The 21,625-nt window shown below is 41.6% G+C and overlaps 1 protein-coding gene across 2 annotated transcripts in view; it reads right to left on the bottom strand.

Moving 5' to 3' along the window:
• The window catches only part of SLC27A2 (solute carrier family 27 member 2), a 53,694-nt gene that overhangs the window by 7,835 nt on the left and 24,234 nt on the right, over positions 1 to 21,625 (bottom strand). For both annotated transcript variants that reach the window (XM_054449992.2, XM_054449994.2), the window contains 3 exons: positions 5,395 to 5,589; positions 2,460 to 2,550; positions 1,360 to 1,558 (listed from right to left, as the gene is read on the bottom strand). In XM_054449992.2, coding sequence (XP_054305967.1) covers positions 1,360 to 1,558; positions 2,460 to 2,550; positions 5,395 to 5,589 — 485 coding nt within the window. The remainder of the gene's footprint in view (positions 1 to 1,359; positions 1,559 to 2,459; positions 2,551 to 5,394; positions 5,590 to 21,625) is intronic.

The raw sequence follows: 21,625 nt of genomic DNA, 5'->3' as shown, positions 1-21,625 counted from the left end.
ATAGAACTTCATATTTTATTTCAGGGTCTCATGGCAACAAGAAAGGAAAAAAAATCATACTTTAGTTACAGGGAGATTCTAATGTTAAGGCCCAACCTGGTGCTATTTTTCACTTAATAAAGAGTTAAATTTTCTTTTCATTAAAAATTCTTTTTTTTTTTGAGGCAGAGTCTCATTCTGTCACTTAGGCTGGAGTGCAATGGCGCAATCTCAGCTCACTGCAACCTCCGTCTCCCAGGTTCAAGTGATTCTCTTGCCTCAGCCTCCCGAGTAGCTGGGACTACAGGCACGTGCCACCATGTCCAGCAATTTTTGTACTTTTAGTAGAGACAGGATTTCACCATGTTGGCCAGGCTGGTCTGGAACTCCTGACCTCAGGTGATCCACCCGCCTCGGCCTCCCAAACTGCTGGGATTACAGGCGTGAGCCACCACGCCTGGCCCATTAAAAATTCTTTAGCCCTCCCAGAAGTATCTTCTTAATAACATGTAGATGGCATAAAGTGATATGGATCTTAAGACACGGAATAGTAGAGATGGAAGGACCCTGAGAATCACTGTGACCCTCATCTCAAGGGCAAAAGGACTGAGGTCCAGAATGGTTATCTGTCTTGATACTACTGCTGCTCAGTGGGAGAGGTGAGCCTGGTTCTCCTCATTCCACCTGCTGTCTTTCTACTGCAGTTAGACAACTTCCATCCCTTCCTCATTCATTCATGCAAAAAATGACACCAGGCACCATGGTAGGTGCTGGGGGTGAACAGGCAGACACAGGGCCTGCCCTCAGGGAGTTTACACAGGAAGGAAGCTGTGTCATGAGGCTGGAGGACTGTGCTATGGTTGGAAGTTAATTCCATGGTCTGTTAGAAGGACTTCCAACTTCCTTGTGCTGACCTGGGGGTTCTGTGGGAAACCATCTGGTTGGGGATGAAAGGGGTTGGGGGAAGGGGCTCCGAACCCCTCACTTCCTCTTCAACTAGATCAGCTCCACATTAATTTGCATCTGATTTTATCTAAACACCTCCATAATTTGAAAGGTGAAAATCCTTGGCTGTCCTAAGACTGACCAGTAATAATGCAGGAGAAACAAGAGGAGTTAAATGTACTTTTGTCTCCAGAAATCAGATACAGGTTTCCTGCCTTATTCTTATCTGGTGTTGCTCAGCCAAGTTAACTGTGCACTGCAGAGTGACACTTCATGCACTTCATTCCTCATTCTCTGGGAACACAGGAGTTTGACCTGATGTGCCAAAGATAGAGAAGGAAATGCACCATTAACCAAAGTGGAATACGATTCCACTAGGAGTAAGCCAAACTGTGCGTGTGTTTGTTTTTGGCTCAATGATTCAGAAAAACCAACCGGAATGTATCTCCAACTCTGTCATGGAAATAGATGAAATTTTCATGGTCAACCATTAAGAGATCTCCACTGTTGAAATAGAGGTCTCCTTTCTTAAAGACATCTCTCAGTTTTTTCTTCTCTGTCTGAGCCTTTGCTCCAGCATAGCCATTAAATGGTGTAAGTTTTGTGATTTTGCAAACCAGAAGTCCAACTTCACCTAAGACAGAAGAAAGTAAACTTATTTTATGTGCTAGAGGTCAAATTTATACATCAACCTTCTCTTAAAACTAATGCCATACAACCTGCTGGCAACAAGCTGGCTGTAGGAAGTATCATCTTCCATGCATGTATACCTGTGAATTATATGTACATATATATTACAGACACACATACATACACCACACACACATAGACTGCACATTATTGCATATGGCCTAATTATTATATTTTGATTTTTATTTTTTTGAGATGGAATCTTGCCGTGTTGCCCAGGCTGGAGTACAGTGGTGCAGTCTCGGCTCACTGCAACCTCTGCCTCCCATGGTCAAGGGATTCTCCTGCCTCAGCCTCCCAAGTAGCTGGGGTTACAGGTGTGTGCCATCATGCCCAACTAATTTTTGTATTTTCAGTAGGGACAGGATTTTGCCATGTTGGCCAGGCTGGTCTCGAACTCCTGATCTCAAATGATCAGCCCTCCTCAACCTCCCAAAGTGTTGGGATTACAGGTGTGAGCCACCACACCTGGCCTGTAATTCTTTTACTGCTAATCTTTTACTGAATAATGATTTATGCACACTTACACAAACGCACAGTTGTTAAAGCTTAAAGGTAAAGGCCACCTAAAACTATAATTTTGCAACCACAATTACATATCCCTTCCTATAAAACATTACCTCATAAGCAAGAAGTTGTTAAGCTAGGTTTAAAACTAGAATTATGTTACATGCAGTGGTAAATTAGCACCTTTGGAATTCCTGTATATTGGAGGGTACTTAAATAAAGCCCCCTTTTCCCCACTCTGATAAATTTTACCATGTGGCAATAATATGTTAGTCCTTAAAAGTCACTTGATCAAGATAAGAAGGGGCACAGGTTGATTGAACAAAAGTCCACTGTACCTTTGGGAACTCTGACGCAATATCCATTTTCATCACGGACAGGTTCATCTTTCTCCACATCATATTTAATCAGGTCATAAGTTATGATTTTCTAGCAAGATTAAAATAATTTTGAGTATAAATCTTTTACAATTTTTCCCTTTTTAATTGTGGTATAACACAAAGTATATCTTAGGTGTACAGGTTGATGAAATTTTGCATTTGCACATACCCTTAAAACTGCCACCCAGAGAGAGACAGAGAAAACTTTCATTTCACCTAGAAAGTTTCCTCCTGCCCTTTTCTGTGAAGTTAACTACTATTCTGACTTATATTGCTGTCAATTAATCTTAAATCTCAAATAAATGAAATAAATGTTTGCTTCTGTGTCTGCTTCTTTCACTCAATATGTCTATAATATTCATCCATCCATGTTGGTGTTTTTTATTGCCATGCAATTTTCCCTTGTATAAATATACCACGATTTATTTATCTATTTTCCTGTTAATGGGTATTTGGATGATTTCTAGTTTTGGCCTATTACAAATAAAGCTGTTAGGAACATTCTTGTGTCTTTTGGTGGATGTATCACAAATGGGTTTTTAAAATCTTGTATAACCTTACATTAATATGACACTATTAGATTTTTCATGTTTCTACGGAAATGTTATCTAATATATTTTAGAATCAAAGGCGTAATTATTTCATGCCCATGACTATAAAATTATTAAAACTCTATCATATTTAACATATAATTCAAAGCATAAGAATTTAATTTTCAGCAATTCAGTAAGAGCAATAATAAATATATTATTTTCCTTGTTGGAAGAAAAATGCAAACATGACAGTATTTGGATATAATTATTAGCCATGATTACTGTGTCTATTTCAAATTTATATTCAAGTCTATGTGATGAAGCAAACAATCATATGCTTTAGTATTAGCAGACAGCTAATACTTGTTAAAAAAAACAAGTGGTGTTTACGGTCAACAAATGTAGATCTTATTTGAAGGAATGTAAAAAATTTATAGTTGGTAATAAATGTTCTTTTCTACATCAATTGCATGGATCATCCGGTTTTAAAAGTTTTTTTTTTTAATGTTTTGCTTAAAGTAGAAAAACTGACAATAAAATATGGCAATAAATGGATGAGAAAGTAAAGAATGGGTAATATACAGCATTAGCTGACCCTCAGCAGCAGTTCCAGTGGGGTGTAGGAGATCGATTCTCAGTCTGCAGCAGCACTGCCCAGGAATCTGCTGTGATGATGGAAATATTCTCTGTCTGCGTTGCTCAATACGGTAGTTACTAACCACACGTGGCTATTCAGCACTGGAAATGTGTGACTGAAGAACTGGATTTAAACTTTTATTAATATAACTTAAACTTCAGTAGCCACATGTAGCTAGTGGCTACTGTTTGGACAGCGCAGGTCTAGAGGACTGTGGAGGGACCTGTGTAGCGTAGGTGGAGCTGTCATTGTCAAGAGAGGGTCCTTGAACTTGGGAACACCTTGAGATTAGGCCAGAATATAAGAAATGGAGTGATTATCATCATTACGGCTAACAATTATTCAAGGCTATTAAATGACAGGCATTGGGCTATAGCCTCTAAGGGCCTTTTCGTAAGTTATTTAATCCTTTCTTTCTTTCTTTCTTTCTTTTTTTTTGAGACGGAGTTTCGCTCTGTTGCCCGGGGTGGAGTGCAGTGGCGCGATCTCGACTCACTGCAAGCTCCACTTCCCAGGTTCACGCCATTCTCCTCCCTCAGCCTCCCGAGTAGCTGGGATTACAGGCTTCCGCCACCATGCCCGGCTAATTTTTTGTATTTTTAGTAGAGATGGGGTTTAACAGTGTTAGCCAGGATGGTCTCGATCTCCTGATCTATAATCCACCCGCCTTGGCCTCCCAAAGTGCTGGGATTACAGGTGTGAGCCGCTGCACCCGGCTATTTAATCCTTTCAACAATCCTTTTCCCTTATCGAGTGTGGGCTAGGCACTGGGTTCAATATTTTCTCTTGTTATCTCTGTTTTACAGATGATGAAATTGAGGCCTGAGGAACATATGTGACCTGCCCAAGGTCACTCAGCTAGCATATGGTGGCACTGAGATTTGCTCTCCACAGCCAGGGCTCTTAGGCACATGAACTACTGTCCTCTGTACTCTGCTGGTCTGTCCCTGGGGACACAGGTTGCGTGGGAGTTCCGGTGCGGCTGTTTCATGGCCAGAAAGGATGAGCTGCCCACAGGCACAATGACCGCAGTGACTTCTCAAGCCAAAGGAGGCTCAGCATTTGCTGAACATTTCTGGATATTTGCAGAATAGTTGGTTACCTGGAAGACTGACTGCTTGAGTACAAAAAAGACAACGGAGACCCACGAGCAATAAAATGACTGACAGGGAAAAGAGATGGCTATGTGAGCTGGCTTACACATAAGAAATATCTTTCTGGTGGAATTATTAGTTGGACATAAATGTTCACCAGATCCTAGCACTCAGATGCCTGGGCTCCACCTCAGAACAACTGAATCCAAAGCCTAGCGGATGGGGCCTTGCATTTGTGCAGATAAAAAAACTCCCCAGGTGATGGTGCTGCACAACACAATTAAAGGGAAATACTATGTTTCACAGTGTACGATAAGCTTATGGAACTTGTAACCTTCAGGTGTCTTATCACATACAAGTATAAATGGCATCAGGAAGACTTCGCCTAAGTTGCAGATGGCAAGGGCACAATGGATTGTTCTTAATAGAAGTTGAGACGTTTTTAATTGGAGGATCTGATTTTTTGAAGTCATCATCACAGAGAATGAGCAAAACTTCTCTTGGTGATAGGAATGGGCCATGGCTCTGATGCTGCCTGACTTCTGATAACATCATCATGACTTGGCTTTTAAGAAGTCTCTGTATTCTGAAAACTGGCTACATATGCTCTCATTTTTCAATGTACTTACTTTCTGTAGGTAGTTTACTCTTCCAACAGCACCAACTTTTCTCGCATAATTCATAAATCCAATATTGCCTTCAGTGGCAGCATAGAACTCATAGATGCATATGTCCCCAAATCTCTTGACAAATTGTCTCCACACATCTCCTCGTAAGCCATTTCCCAGTGCCAGTCTCACTTTATGATCACGGTCATTTGGTTTCTGTGGTAGAGGGAGAAGAAGGAGACCAAACTGAAACATCTCTGGAGCCTATGCTTACATATTAATAATTGCCTTTATTTTGTATGTATTTAATTTATACTGACACTGCCTTTATTACATATTTATGTTGGTTATAAATGCCCCTTAGTGTCTGCCTTTTTCCTGGCACCCACACACATTATTCCCTATTCCTCTAGCACAAGCAGTATGGTTTGACAGCTGGAACCATGATTTAACAACCAAAACATGTGAATTCTCCCATTTTGGTTTCTAAGGAGCCAGATGAGACAATCTGACAGAACCAGGTGATGCCAACATTTAATCCATATCCAATCTGAAGTTAGAATAATGTGTATAATGTGTTCATAGTTTTCTAGATGGGGCTGGTGAACATTGGTGAATTTCCAGAAAGGAAGAGCCACATGGCAAAGATCTGTCAGAGATGGGCACAATCTACTACCAGTGGGACCCTGAGCAGTGTCTAGGATTTTTATGACAATAAAGAAGAAAACAGGAAACACAGTCCAGTGAGAGACAGAAAGAGAGAGAGAGAGAGCCATTTTCCACAAAGCCATTAAAGACCAACAGTTGGAGCCTGTGGGAACTGGAGGGAAGAGTTTTGACCATGCCCTGCCCCGTTTAACAGGTAGACCCCAGTGTTCATAAGATCAGGCAGAGCTGAACCGAGACAACAAAACTGTCCCAGTGGGATGGGGAGGGGAAGAGGAGGAGGAGGCTACCTCCCAGTTGCCTCAGGTGGCCTGGGAAGAATATGATTTGCTACAAGTAAAGATCACAAAGGAAAGTCTGTTTTGGGTGTAAGGACTGAAAGGAGTCTCTCTGGTGTCAGCAAGAGAGGTGGGGCTATGACCAGGCTGCCTTCCATTCAACCATAGTCATTTAGGAGACCCCACAAATATGTCCATGCCAATGATGGTTTTATTTATTTTATTTTATTATTTTTAATTGTTAACAAAGACTAGTCAAGTACAGTAGTGAGAAGAGAGGAAAGAGTAGAACAAGAAGTTTGATCTATAACTGCGAACAATCAATTGAGATAACTCACTACCTTCAGACCAGCCCGGCGATGGTTTTAACGATATGTTATGTTAATAATGCAATTTATGTCCTCCAGGAAATCACAGGTTGGTGGAAGAGACAAATAAAATAAATAGGTATAATTTTACCTTGTAAATTCTGTTACTTTATGACCTTTATTCTATCAGGATACAGAATGAAATGGGGTAAAAGCGCTAGGTCATTAGGGCTGTCCTCTCACATCAACTGTTAATTTCTTTGATAAAACAGCAATTGGTTAGAGCCTTTTCTACATTATTTCTTACACTGTGAAATCACTGTGAAGTGGTTTTGGAATAAGAATTACTCTTTGAAAAGCACTATAAGGGTACGGGACTTGGGCATGGCAATTAAAAACCACACCAAGGCAAACTCTGAATTGGTTTCCATGCAGGAGGAGCTAAGGCGCCAGGGAAGCAGAAAATATACATTTAATCTTCAAGTAGCTTGGCCAGAACATATGCGGCTCTTTGAGGAGTCCTAACCAGAGAGGTGGACTGATGCTGGTCACTGGTGAAAATGGGCCCCTTGAGCAGTCATTCTGAGGAGGAAATGTGTCAAGAGAGACCAGCCCCCTCCCCGACCCCGCCACCAGTGGCTCTTACCCAGGGTGTCTGGGGGAACGGTCTGAGAAGCCTTTTGAACCTGCAGGAGACCTAGACATTCAGACTGAGTAGGAATCTATTCTCTCTCTCTCTGTTTTTTTTTGAGACAGGGTCTTGCTCCGTTGCCTAGGCTCGTGCAATTATGGCTTACTGCAGCCTTAACTCCCAGGCTCAAGTGATCCTCCTGCCTCAACCTCACGAGTGGCTGGGACTACAGGTGCGTGCTACCATGCCTGGCTAATTTATTTATTAATTTTGTAGAGATGAAGTTCTCACTATGTTGCCCAGGCTCATTTTGAACTCCTGGCCTCAAGCTATCCTCCTGCCTCGGCCCCCCAAAGTGCTGGAATTACAGGCATGAGCCACTGTGCCCAGCCAGAATCTATTCTCTTCTGGTCCCTAGGTCACTGACTCTACTCCGCTTTATAATTACCAAGCTCCCGTTAAGTCGAGAGATCATATGTCTGGTTTGCCAGGGCAAGCCCTGGCTATACGTGTCCTGGAATGCTAGTTATCTTTCATTACCTTCACTCTCAAGTGTCCCTGTTTGGATAATGAATTGTAGGGTCACCCTGCCCACAAGGCACTATCCTCTTCCGTAAGGACTGTCAGTATTCAGAGACCACCCCCTCCCACTGCCGCCCCAAGGATAAAACATCACACATATTTGAAGACTTGCTTTTGCTTAAAGAAAATCACCTGAGCTGGGTGCTCACCTGCTCCCAGGCTTGCATGAGAAGCTCCAAAGCAGCATTCCCACATGTAGACCCAAGGTCTTACTTATCCCACATGCAGCCCACCAGCAGCCCTTCTCCTACCCACTTCGTTTATTTCCTTGTCTATTGGATGGTGATTATCTATCTCCCTCATTAAATGGTAAACTCCTTTGAGGCCAAATGTACATGTATCTCTATGTCATCCCCAGTGCCTGGACCTGTGCTTTGCATAGAGCATAATCCTGGCAGTAAAATAGATAATCTCTACCAGGAAACTTCACTCCCTGTTCAGTAACTAGTGGCCAGGTGAGGGCAGGGCTTAGGGTGCAGGAGGCCACAGGCACCCTGGGTGTGTGGGAAGCTGACCAGCCTTGCAGGTGCAGCTGTCACCTGCCAGTGGCAGGTAGCTGAGCTCATAATCACAACACCATGGGCTCAGTTTTCATCATCCAGCTGAAGAATCTTATTACATCAGCAAAAGGGATTAAGGCTGGAAATGTTTGTGGGCACAAATGGGAGATCCCGGAGGCTTCTAAGATGTCTGGTTCTCACCTAAGCTTTTGCTCACCAGTGGCTGAAAGAGTATGACTCAAGTTTTCCTTTCCCATAGGGGGAACAGTGTTTCTCTATCACCAGAGCTACTCCTCAGAGGAACTGATTTCTAGATCAAGGGTCACCAGCTTATTTTTTTTAAACAAGAAAAAAACCTTCTTCTTCACATTAGAGCTAAGGTGAAACATGCAAACACACCTGGGGGACTGATGAAGAGCAAGAGGTCAAGATGTCCAGAGAGGAATGAAGGGTGCCAGGTAATTAGAACAGGCAGAAAGCTTCTATTGAGGGCTTTTCTGTGGGTCAGGCAGTTGACCTGTTTCTAAAGAACCCTATGAAAGGTGATAGCTAATAAAAGTATTTGCCTCATATTACAATTGAGGAAATGGAGACTCAGGAAGCTTAAAATTATTTTCCCAGGATCACAAAGGTAACAGAACAGTTGCTCCAATATTCAAATCTGAATCAATGTGACTTCAGAGAGCTCTTTTCCTTATTTTTTTTTTAAAGCCCTGCACTTGAGAGGGCGTCCACTGTGCTGCCCCTCCTCACTCATGCCCACCAATAAATCCCACCCCCCCAAAAAAAGAAAAAAGGAAAAAAAGCAACAAAGAGAGAGTGCCACACACATTGTGTAAGATGAGAATCAAATAGTCCTGAAAGACCCTTAAGTGAACAGTGCTGTATTCACGCCATCTACCTGTTCCCACCCTTTACCCCCAGTTTACCACCCAGAGGCAGACAGTTAACTCTTGTAGCTGCTTCTTGCTATCTGCATATTTCTAAATTAAATGCTTATTCTTCTTTCTCTTGTTTCATCAATTTCAGATTTCCTATTGTGGTAGATGAGGATTCAGTTCTTTCCTATTCTGTCTCCCATTTTCCCAGTATCACAATTTTTGGTTAAATCAATATTCAGTGCTCACATTATTCTGCCCATAATACAACACTGAGGAGCCAAGTAATATGCTATGAACAAATTTTTATTTTTCCTGGAATTAATTGCCTTTCTTCCCATTTGCTTCATTTCCTTAGTTTCTATTGGTAAGTTTCCCCTTATCTTCCAACAGCCTCTAAAATTTTCCTCATGGTGAAATCTATCTGCTCATGGAATTTCCTATTTTCCATTATGCTTGTCTCCTCTGCTCCAATCTGGACTAGTTATTTTCTAAGCCTGGGGGGTCCCTTTGTCTCTCTTTCCTGGATCCTGTGTTTTCCTCAGCTTTTTTTTCATTCTGTTTGGATGGAATATTTTCTTTGTAACTTCCCGAAGGGGAGTATGTACATGGTAAGTTTTTTTATTTTTATTTATTATTTTTTTGTGGAGACTTGGAATATCTGAATATTGCATACCTGAGTGATGATTTGGCTGGATATAGAATTCTAGATGGGCAATAATTTGTATCTAGAATTTTGAAAGCACCATTCCTTTGTTTTTCAGCTTGCAGTGTTGCTACTGACAGTCATACTTTCACTGTCTTTTTTTGGTAGTCTTAAATTTCATCATGGCACAATTTATTTATCCTCTGCTAATTTTATTGGGTACTCCATTGGCCCTTTCAGTCTGTCCAGCCCTCAGATGTTTTCCTGTATTATTTCTTTGATCATTTCCTCCTCGCCACTTTCTCTATTCTCTTTTCCTGATTTCCAATTAAATATATATGGGACCTCTTTGATTAGTCTCTAATTTTCCTATCTACTCTCCCTTTATGCCCATCAATTTATCTTTTTAACTTTCTGTAAGATTTCTCAACTTTATCTTCCAACCTTTCTATGAATTAAAGATTTTTAAACATTATTTTAATTTTCAAGTCTGATTCTTTTTTTCTTTTAAAACAGTACACTATTCTTGTTTTATGGATACAATATCTTCTCCAGTCTCTCTGAGGATATTAATGATACATTAAAAACATTTCTTCCAGTTTTTTTTTTTTTTTTGAGACAGTCTCGCCCTGTCACCCAGGCTAGAGTGCAATGGTACAATCTCGGCTCGATGCAACCTCTGCCTCCCGGGTTCAAATGATTCTCCTGCCTCAGCCTCCCCAGTAGCTGGGATTACTGGTGCCCGCCACCATGCCCAGCTAATTTTTGTATTTTTAGTAGAGACGGGGTTTCACCATGTTGGCCAGGCTGGTCTTGAACTCCTGACCTCGTGATCCGCCCGCCTCAGCCTCCCAAAGTGCTGGGATTACAGGCCCGAGCCACCGTGCCTGGCCTCTTCTGTTTTTTGAGTTGGTACTTCTTTTCTTTTGATGATCCTTCCTGTAGGAGGCTTTCCTCAGGTGCTTGGTGATTCTTCATGTTTGTTCAGATTTAAGAGTAATGCAATAGAAAGATGATTAGGCAGTTCTGTGGGGGCGGGGCAAGGGGGCTACTGCTAGGTGGGCTGCACTGCTGGTTGATGGGGCAGTGAGCCCATGTCCAATGTCTTTTCTGGGAAAGTTTAGTTCTTCCTAAGAATTACACTCCTTCAATATCCTGCCTGCAAGCATAACCTGGCTACTGGAGTTCCAGTATCTGTGCAGGGGAAAGGAGCTGGGGGGTCTCCCTGGTTAGTATGTAGATACTTTCTTAATCTCTGTTTTCAGTGCCTCGTCCCTGCTCTCCTCTGTTCTTGGGGTCCTTCAGTCAAAGCTTCTTTAGCTCTCCAGAGAAAAATCCTCCTGTCTCCCACACAGTGGGAGAGGGGAATATCAGGTCCAGCTACTTCTTACACAGATTTTATTTATTTATTTTTATTTTTCCATACGTTCTTGGGGGTACAGATGGTATTTGGTTACATGAGTAAGGTCTTCAGTGGTGATTTGTGAGATTTTGGGGCACCCATCACCTGAGCAGTATACACTGCACCATATTTGTAGTCTTTTATCCCTCATCCCCCTCCCACTCTTCCCCCCAAGTCCCCAAAGTCTATTGTATCATTCTCATGCCTTTGTTTCCTCATAGCTTAGCTCCCACATATCAGTAAGAACATACGATGTCTGGTTTTCCATTCCTGAGTTACTTCACTTAGAATAATAGTCTCCAGTCTCATCCAGGTCATTGCAAATGCTGTTAATTCATTCCTTTTTACGGAAAAAATATATATATATATATATATATATATATATATATATATATATATATATATATATGCACACCACAGTTTCTTTATCCACTTGTTGATTGATGGGCATTTGGGTTGGTTCCATGATTTTGCAATTGTGAATTGTGCTGCTACAAAAATGCGTGTACAAGTATCTTTTTTGAATAATGACTTCTTTTCCTCTGGGTAGATACCCAGTAAGTGGGATTGCTGGATCAATGGTAGTTCTACTTTTAGTTATTTAAGGAATCTCCACGCTGTTTTCCATAGTGGCTGTACTAGTTTACATTTCCACCAGTAGTGTAGAAGTGTTCCCTGTTCACTGCATCCATGCCAACATCTACTGTTTTTGATTTTTTTGATTATGGCCATTCTTGAAGGAGTAACGTGGTATTGCATTGTAGTTTTGATTTGCATTTCCCTGATCATTAGTGATGTTGAGCATTTTTTCATATGTTTATTGGCCATTTGTATATCTTGAGAATTGTCTATTCATGTCCTTAGCCCACTTTTTGATGGGATTGTTTGTTTTTTTCTTACTGATTTGAGTTCATTGTAGATTCTGGATATTATTCCTTTGTCAGATGTATAGATAGTGAAGATTTTCTCCCACGCCGTGGGCTGTTTACTCTGCTGACTGTTTCTTTTGCTGTGCAAACGTTCTTTAGTTTAATTAGGTCCTAGCTATTTATCTTTGTTTTTATTGTATTTGCTTTCAGTTCTTGGTCATGAAATCCTTGCATAAGTCAATGTCTAGAAGGGTTTTTTCCAATGTTATGTTCTAGAATTTTTATAGTTTCAGGCGTCAGGTTTAAGTTCTTAATCCATCTTGAGTTGATTTTTGTATAAGGTGAGAGATGAGAATCCAGTTTTATTCTTCTACACATGGCTTGGCAATTATCTCAGCACCATTTGTTGAATAGGGTGTCCTTTGCTCCCTTTATGATTTTGTTTACTTTGTCGAAGATCAGTTGACTATAAGTATTTAGCTTTATTTCTGGGTTCTCTATTCTGTGGCAATGGTCTACATGCCTGTTTTTATACCAGTACCATGATGTTTTGGTGACTATGGCCTTATAGTATAGTTTGAAGTGGGGTAATGTAATGCCTCCAGATTTGTTCTTTTTGCTTAGTCTTGCTTTGGCTATGCGGGCTCTTTTTTTGGTTCCATATGAATTTTATAATTTTTTTTTCTAATTCTGTGAAGGATGATGGTGGTATTTTGATGGGATTGCATTGAATTTGTGGATTGCTTTTGGCAGTATAGTCATTTTCACAATATTGATTCTACCCTGCCATGAGCATAGGATGTGTTTCCATTTGTTTGTTTAGTTTATGATTACTTTCAGCAGTGTTTTGTAGTTTAATGTACAGGCCTTTTGACTCCTTGGTTAGATATATTCTTAGGTATTTTATTTTTTTTGCAGCTATTGTAAAAGGGGTTGAGTTCTTGATTTGATTATCTGCTTGGTCGCTGTTGGTGTATAGAAGAGCTACTGATTTGTGTACATTAATCTTGTATCTGGAAACTATGCTGAATTCTTTTATCAGTCCTAGGAGATTTCTAGAGGAGTCCTTAAGAGTTTTCAAGGTAAATTATCATATCGTCAGCAAGCAGTGACAGTTTGACTTCCTCTTTACCGATTTGGATGCCCTATATTTCTTTCTCTTGTCTGATTGGTCTGGCTAGGACTTCCAGTACTATGTTAAAGAAGAGTGGTGAGAGTGGGCATCCTTGTCTTGTTCCAGTTCTCAAGGGGAATGCTTTCAACTTTTCCCCATTCAGTATTATGTTGGCAGTGGGTTTATCATAGATGGGTTTTATTACTTTAAGGTATGTCCCTTGTATGCCAATTTTGCTGAGAGTTTTAATCATAAAGAGATGCTGGATTTTGTTGAATGCTTTTTCTTCATCTATTGAGATTATCATGTGATTTTTGTTTTACATTTTGTTTATGTGGTGTATCACATTTATTGACTTGCATATGTGAAACCATCCCTGCATCTCTGGCATGAAACCCATTTGATCATGGTGGATTATCTTTTTGATATGTTGTTGGATTTGGCTAGCTAGTATTTTGTTAAGGATTTTAGCATCTGTGTTCATCAAGGATATTGGTCTGCAGTTTTCTTTTTTGGTTATGTCCTTTCTGGTTTTGGTATTAGGGTGATTCTGGCTCTATGGAATGAATTAGGGAGGGTTCCTTCTTTCTCTATCTTGTGGAATAGTGTCAAAAGAATTGGTACCAATTCTTCTTTGAACGTCTGGTAGAATACTGCTGTGAATCCATCTGGTCCTGGACTTTTTTTTTGTCGGTTATTTTTAAATTACCATTTCAATCTCGCTGCTTGTTACTGGTCTGTTCCAGGGTATCTAATTCTTCCTGATTTAAGCCAGGAGGGTTGTATTTTTTCCAGGAATGTATCCATCTCTTCTAGGTTTTCTAGTTTATGTGTGTAAGGGTGTTCATAGTAGCCTTGAATGATCTTTTGTATTTCAGTGGTGTTAGTTGTAATATCTCCTGTTTTGTTTCTTAGTGAGGTTATTTGGATTTTTTCTCTTCTTTTCTTGGTCAATCTTACTAATGGTCTATCAATTTTATCTTTTCAAAGAGCCAGCTGTTTGTTTCATTTATCTTTTTTTTTTGGTTTGTTTCAATTTCATTTAGTTCTGATCTGATCTTGGTTATTTCCTTTCTTCTGCTGGGTTTGGGTTTGGTTTGTTCTTGTTTCTCTAGCTTCTTGAGGTGTGACCTTAGATTGTCTGTTTGTGTTCTTTCAGTGTTTTTGTTACAGGCGTTTAGGGCTATGAACATTCCTCTTAGCACCGCTTTTGTTGTATCCCAGAGGTTTTGATAGGTTGTGTCATTATTGTCGTTCAGTTTGAAGAATTTTTTCATTTCTGTCTTGATTTTGTTTTTGACCCAATCTCATTCAGGAGCAGGTTATTTAATTTCCCTCTATTTGCATGGTTTTGAAGGTTCCTTTTGAGTTAATTTCCAGTTTTATTCCACTGTGGTCTGAGAGAGTGCTGGATATAATTTCAATTTTCTTAAATTTATTGAAGTTCATTTTATGGGCTACCATGTGGTCTATCTTGGTGAAAGTTAGAAAGTTATGCACTGTTGAATAGAATGTGTATTCTGCTGCTGTTGGATGAAATGTTCTGTATATATCTGTTAAGTTCATTTGTTGCAAGGTATAGTTTAAATCCATTGTTTCTCTGTTGACTTTCTGTCTTGATGACCTGTCTAGTGCTGTCAGTGGAGTATTGAAGTCCCCCACTATTACTGTGTTGCTGTCTATCTTATTTCTTAGGTCTAGTAGCAATTGCTTTATAAATTTGGGAACTCCAGTGTTAGGTGCATATATATTTAGGATTGTGATATTTTCCTGCTGGACAAGGCCTTTTACAATTCTATACTGTCCCTCTTTGTCTCTTTTAACCACTGTTGCTTTAAAGTTTGTTTTGTCTGATATAAGAATAGCTACCTCTGCTCACTTTTCATGTCCTTTCACATGAAATGCCTTTTTCTACCTGTTTACTTTAAGTTTATGTGAGTCCTTATGTGCTAGGTGAGTCTCCTGAAGGCAGCAGTTGGTTGGTGAGTTCTTATCCATTCTGCAGTTCTGTATCTTTTAAGTGGAGCATTTAGGCCATTTACATTCAATGTTAGTATTGAAATGTGAGGTACTGTTGCTTTCATCATGCTCTTTGTTGCCTGTGAGCTTTTGTTTTTTTGTTGTTTGCTTTTTAACTTGTATTCTTGTTTTATAGGTCTTGTGTGATTTATGCTATAAAGAGATTGTGTTATGATGTGTTTCCAGGATTTGTTTCAAGATTTAGAGCTTCTTTTTAGCAGGTCTTGTAGTGGTAACATGGTAATGGCGAATTCTCTCAGCATTTGTTTGTCTGAAAACGACTATATCTTTCCTTCATATATGATGCTTAGTTTTGCTGGATACAAAATTCTTGGCTCACACTTGTTTTGTTTGAAGTGGTTGAAGATAGGGCCCCAATCCCTTCTAGCTTGTAGGGTTTCTGCTGAGAAATCTTCTGTTAATCTAATAGGTTTTCCTTTATAGGTTACCTGGTGCTTCTGTCTCACAGCTCTTATGATTCTTTCCTTGGTCTTAACTTTGGATAACCTGATGACAATGTACCTAGGCAAAGATCTTTTTGTGATGAATTTACCAGGTGTTCTTTGTACTTCATGTATTTGCATGTCTAGGTCTAGCAAGGCTGGAAAGTTTTCCTCAATTATTCACCCAAATATGTTTTTCAAGTGTTTAGAATTGTCTTCTTCCTGAGGAACATCAGGTATTCTTAGGTTTGGTCTTTTAATCCTAGACTTCTTGGAGGCTTTGTTCATATTTCCTTATTATTTTTTCTTTGTCTTTATTTATTGGGTTAATTCAAAGACCTTGACTTCGAGCTCTGAATTTCTTTCTTCTACTTGTTCATTTTCATTGCCGAGACTTTCCAGAGCATTTAGCATTTCTAAAAGTGTGTCCAAAGTTTCCTGAATTTTTGCTTGTTTTTTTCTTTTACTTTTTTTTTTTTTTTTTTTTTTTGAGACAGAGTCTCGCTCTGTCTCTCAGGCTGGAGTGCAGTAGTGCGATCTTGACTCACTGCAAGCTCTGCCTCCCGGGTTCACGCCATTCTCCTGCCTCAGCCTCCTGAGTAGCTGGGACTACAGGCGCCTGCCACCACTCCAGCTAATTTTTTTGTATTTTTAGTGGAGAAGGGGTTTCACTGTGTTAGCCAGGATGGTCTTGATCTCCTGACCTCGTGATCTGCCCACCTAGGCCTCCCAAAGTGCTGGGATTACAGGCATGAGCCACCACGCCCGGCCCTGTTTTTTTCTTTAAGCTATCTATTTCCTTGAATACTTCTCCTTTCACTCTTGTAACATTTTTTGGATTTCCTTGCATTGGGCTTCATATTTCTCTGGTTCCTCCCTGATTAGCTTAATAACTAACCTCCTGAATTATTTTTCAGGCAAATCAGGGATTTCTTTTTGGTTTGGATTCATTGCTGGTGAACTAGTATGATCTTTTGGGGATGTTGATGAGCCTTGGCTTGTCATATTACCAGGGTTGGTTTTCTGATTCCTTCTCATTTGGGTAGGCTCTTTCAGATGGAAGGTCTAGGGCCGAAGGGTGTTGTTCAGAATTTTGTCCCATGGGGTGTTCCTTTGATGTAGTACTCTCCCCCTTTTCCTATGGATGTGGCTCCTGTGAGCTGAACTGCAGTGATTGTTGTCTCTCCTGAGTCTAGCCACCCAGCAAGTCTACCTGGCTCCGGGCTGGTACTGGGGGTTGTCTGAACAGAGTGCTGTGATGTGAACCATTTATGGGTCTCTCAGCCATGGATACCAGCACCTGTTCCAGTGCAAGTGGCAGAGGATGCAATGACTCCATGGGGTCCTTAACTCTGGTGGTTTAATGCCCTGTTTTGTGCTGTTGGCCTCCTGCCAGGAGGTGGTACGTTCCAGAAAGCACCAGCTGTAATAGTGTGGACAGGCACCAGCAGTGGGCAGGGCCCTAGAATTCCTAAGATTATATGTTCTTTGTCCTCTGATACCAAGGTGGATAGGGAAGGACCATCAGGTGGGGCCAGGGCTAGGCCGGTCTGAGCTCAGACTCTCCTTGGGCGGGTCTTGCTGTGGCTGCTGTGGGGGATGGGGGCGAGATTCCCAGGTCACTGGAGTTGTGTACCTAAGAGGATTATGGCTGTCTCTGCTGAGTCATGCAGGTTGTCATGGAAGTGGGGGAAAGTTGGCAGTCACAGGCCTCACCCAGCTTCCAGGCAACCTGAAGGGCTGGTCTCACTCCCACCGTGCCCCCTCAACGGCCCCGAGTCTGTTTCCAGGTGGAGGACGAGTCAGGCTTGAAAACTTGCCCAAGGCTTTCTGCCTCCCAGCTGTTAAAGAAAGGGCTTCAGTTCTTCTCCGCCTGTGGAGTCTGCAAGCCAGATTCACACCCTCCCTGGAGTTCTGGCCAGGAGTCTTCTTGCCCTGTTCAAATTGTCACAAATTTTAGCTAGAGAATTCCTTCTCCCTGTGGAGTTTTACCCCCTGCTCCTCTGGCCACCCTCCTGATGGATCCCTGTGGTGCCAGGTGGGAATGGCCTGCTAGGGGAACCAGCGAGCTCCCAGGGCCTTTCTGCAGCTTCCTCTACCTTTGTATTTTGCTCGGTTTGGCTCTCTAACTTGACTCAGCTCCAGGTAAAGTCGGGAACTTCTGCAAACAGACCTTCAGCTTCTCCAGTGTGTGTTCGGGAGATGAGGGTCTCCCTTTCCCACTTCTGCAGTTGGGGCAATCACAGTATTTGGGGTGTCTCCCGGGTCCTCTAGGAGCAGTCCACTTCTTTCAGAGGGTCTGTGGGTCCTCTTGGGGTTGCTGGTTAGTTCTTGCAGTCAATCTGGAGCTAAAATTCACAATGTGAGCCTCTCATGCTGCTCTGTCTGGAGCCACAATCTAGTCCTGCCTCCCGTTCGCCATGATCCCCTGTCCTCCGTATTTTACTTCTTACACAGATTTTCAAATAACTCCCCTGTTTTAAGCCTGACACTTTGTCCCACCTTCAGCTGTATTCAAAGCCTGCAATTTCTCAGCCTTCAGGAAGGCAACTGGCTTCCTTCTTGTTGGGACTTGCCTCTTAAGTTTCACCCTTCTCAGCCTACTATGTCAGTCACTGTTATCTTTTAGCCTCCTGTACTATGTAGTTCATGGTTGCAATGTCTCTTAGTTTCTGAGATGATGGTGCTTGTGTGTGTTTTTCTCATCGCCTTGTTTTGGGGTGACTTCCAAGAGGTGAAAGGGAAGAAGGTCTTTATCACCTTAGAAAAACTCCAGAGTCCCTGTTCTTAATAATTAATGTTACACTCCTGCCTGGACAAGGCTCCACCTGTTTGCTTCACAGAAGAGGCCCTTCATCCTTCTGTGTATTCTCACATCGTAGCCAAAAGGACTGTCTAAAAATGCCATCTCCCACAGTGCTCTCTCATGTAAGGCCCTTTAGTCATGGCTAGTCATGTTCAACATTTGAGTCTCAGCGGAGTAAAGCCCTTGCCACCTGACCCAGCCCCTTAGCTTCACCTCCTGCCAGACTGCTTGCAGTTCCCAGTGTGCTGGGTCCTTCATCTCACTGCTCATGTGATTTTCCTGCTAGCCAGAAGCCTTTCTTTTCTTGCCTGGCTGCAGAACTTCTCCATACTCTTCAAAGCCCACCTTCCCTGGCGAACCTTCCTGATTCTGCTCCCCTTCCCTCTTTCTTTTGGCCTCCCTCTGTCTTGGGCCCCAGTCATATTGGCCACTCTCCACTCTGTGCTGCAACATATCCATCCATTCTCTTTTTTGAACAGAATGAAGCTGATGCAGACAGAAATTTTAGGCTAGAAGGGACCACAGAAGTTATCTAATTCTGGGGGGACGCAGTCAACACTAGAGGTAAGTTGAGTCTATTCAGCTTTTTCAGGGTTCTGGTCAATATTATTTCTCCTTCCAAATATCATGGTTCTATATGTGGCCCCTGGAACTCTTTTTTGGTTCCCTTTCTGTCTTCCTCCTCCCACACTCCAGCAGGTGTCATAAAGCCTCATTGAGAACCCCGTACTGGAGCCTTGTCCAGTACAGACTGTAGCTTCAGTCTGTAATTGGAGGAAAGAAACACTGAGCTTTAGCAATATCATACTCCAATAAATAACTTTCCCTAGATGACGTTGTTTTTAGGCAACTACACAAACCGAATGGGAGCTGACAACCATACACTGCAAGAAATGAATCAGGATGGCCTTTCAATACAAACAGGTGCTCTGAAAGCAAAGGCCCAAATACGATGTGGGAAGATGGCAAAATAGAAAATATTCACTATAATATTTTAAAAATCACTTAAGTCAATAGCTTTGCTATCCCATCCCCTATTCAACCTCAGATGAGAGTGATTAACTAAGTAGAATGTTTTCCCTTATTTCTTCCTTTGTGTAAGTGGGCAGAATTTTCACTGATTCATTCAACAAATATGTATGGGGTACCTATTATGAGCTACACACTGTTAGGCATGGAAAATGATAATGATAATAATGGCAACATGTGTTGAACATTTACTAATTTCCAGCTACTACGTGGTTTACGTATATCATCTCAGGTTGTCTTCATAGACCCCATGTGAGGTAGGTACTATTATCTCCCTGTTGGCTGATGGGAAGCTGAGATTTAGAGAGGTTAACTATCCTGCTCCAATGGTAGAGTCAGGATTCAGGTCGACTAACTCCAGAGTACTTGCTCTCAGCACTACTTTAAGTACCTGGAGCCAAATCTGAACCACTGATCTGAGCGTGGCTGGAAGCATTCTCCATAGCCCCCTGCTCTACTAGAGAAGCTACTGAATATGGTTAAGAAGAGGGCAGAGAAGCACAGTGGCTTCCACCTCCCAACACTGGCCCCAGATTCTCCTGATGAGCTGGGCCATGTACGTCTGTGGATGGGTGTCACTTGGTTTAGCTGCTCTGCTAAGGCAGAGGTTGCCTCCCTGGCATCCAGTGCTTGGGGGTCATTGGTGGGGTTAGTCCCTCCAGCAACAGCGTATTCTAGGCAGCTCTAAGGGTGAAGAAGTTCCGGATTACATTGATCCAGGCCCTTCCCCCATTAATTCTAGTTTTTATCCAGTTCTTTTTTTTTTTTGCAAAGTCTTTTTGATATAATCTTTCCCTACACCCCATACAATCTGTACTTCCTACTTCCTATGATGACCTATGATTAAATTTTTAAAAAAAATTTTGCATAGATCTCTTGCTTGTCTAATGACATATGATTGTTTTCTTTCCTTCTTTCTTTCTTTCTCTCTTTCCTTTTTTCTTTTTTGAGATAGGGTCTTGTTTTGTTGCCCAGGCTTGAGTGCACTGGTGCAATCTTGGCTCACAGAAACATCTGCCTCCTGCTTCAAGCGACTCTCCTGCTTCAGCCTCCCGAGTAGTTGGGATTACAGGCACGTGCCAACAAGCCCCGCTAATTTTTGTATTTTCAGTAGAGACTGGGTTTCTCCATGTTGGCCAGGCTGGTCTTGAACTCCTGACCTTGAATGATCTGCCTGCCTCTACCTCTCAATGTGTTGGGATTAGAGGCGTGAGCCACTGCGCCTGGACTGATGACCTATAATTTAAAAAAATCTTTAACTGAAGGTTTTTTTTTGAGATAACTTTGATCTTTTATTATACTTTTTATAAGTATTTTCCAGACAAACAGAACTCAGGGGTGGAGAAGCACTGGCAAATAGGAAGTCCAGGGGTCATTCAAGATTATGCATTAAATCATAGCATATTTTGAAGTTATAAAACCCCAATGAAATTGTCTTTGTTTTCCAGTATTTGAGACAACAGTAAGAGAAAAACTGGGAGAGTGCATGCATGTGTGTGTGTATGTGTGCATGTGTATATGTGGATATGTGTGAGCCTGAAGACAGCTATACACAAACATGTTTATTTTCATCCAGTCCAAAGGAAGCTCCCATTAGAACATATAGAAACAACACACACTCCCCAGGAGATTTTCTAACTGACAAAGGGGTGCCTTTAAGGTAGAGAAGAAAAGCCCAGCAGAAGGGCCCCATATGGATTTCTGGATTTTAATAGAGAGACATGCTATCTTGGGGGCCACGTGGAATATTAATGTGAAAAAAATTCAATAATGACATGAACAGAACTGCTGTGGAAAATGCCCTAACCCAACTCACTGTTAATGATGATTCTCAAGAATCTATTGAATATGCCAAAAAATCAGAATAATATGTGGTAAGCCCAAACATTTTGGGGAAACATTTTAGCTCCCTCAACTCAACTACACATTTTTCAAGGGCAAGGATTTAGAGGTTCAGTCCACAAAATCTGTTGATGCCTATGATGTGTCATTTACAGATCTTGGTGCTGTGGATCTGGTAGTGGACAGAGCCCCTGCTCATATGCGGCTTTCATTTAATTGGGGCGAGGGGGGCAGACGAT

The sequence above is a fragment of the Pongo pygmaeus genome, chromosome 16 (genome assembly GCF_028885625.2).
Source record: "Pongo pygmaeus isolate AG05252 chromosome 16, NHGRI_mPonPyg2-v2.0_pri, whole genome shotgun sequence".
NCBI classification, from domain to species: domain Eukaryota; kingdom Metazoa; phylum Chordata; class Mammalia; order Primates; family Hominidae; genus Pongo; species Pongo pygmaeus.
Note: the sequence above shows the minus strand (reverse complement) of the source record. Positions and strands in the feature narration are given on the sequence as shown.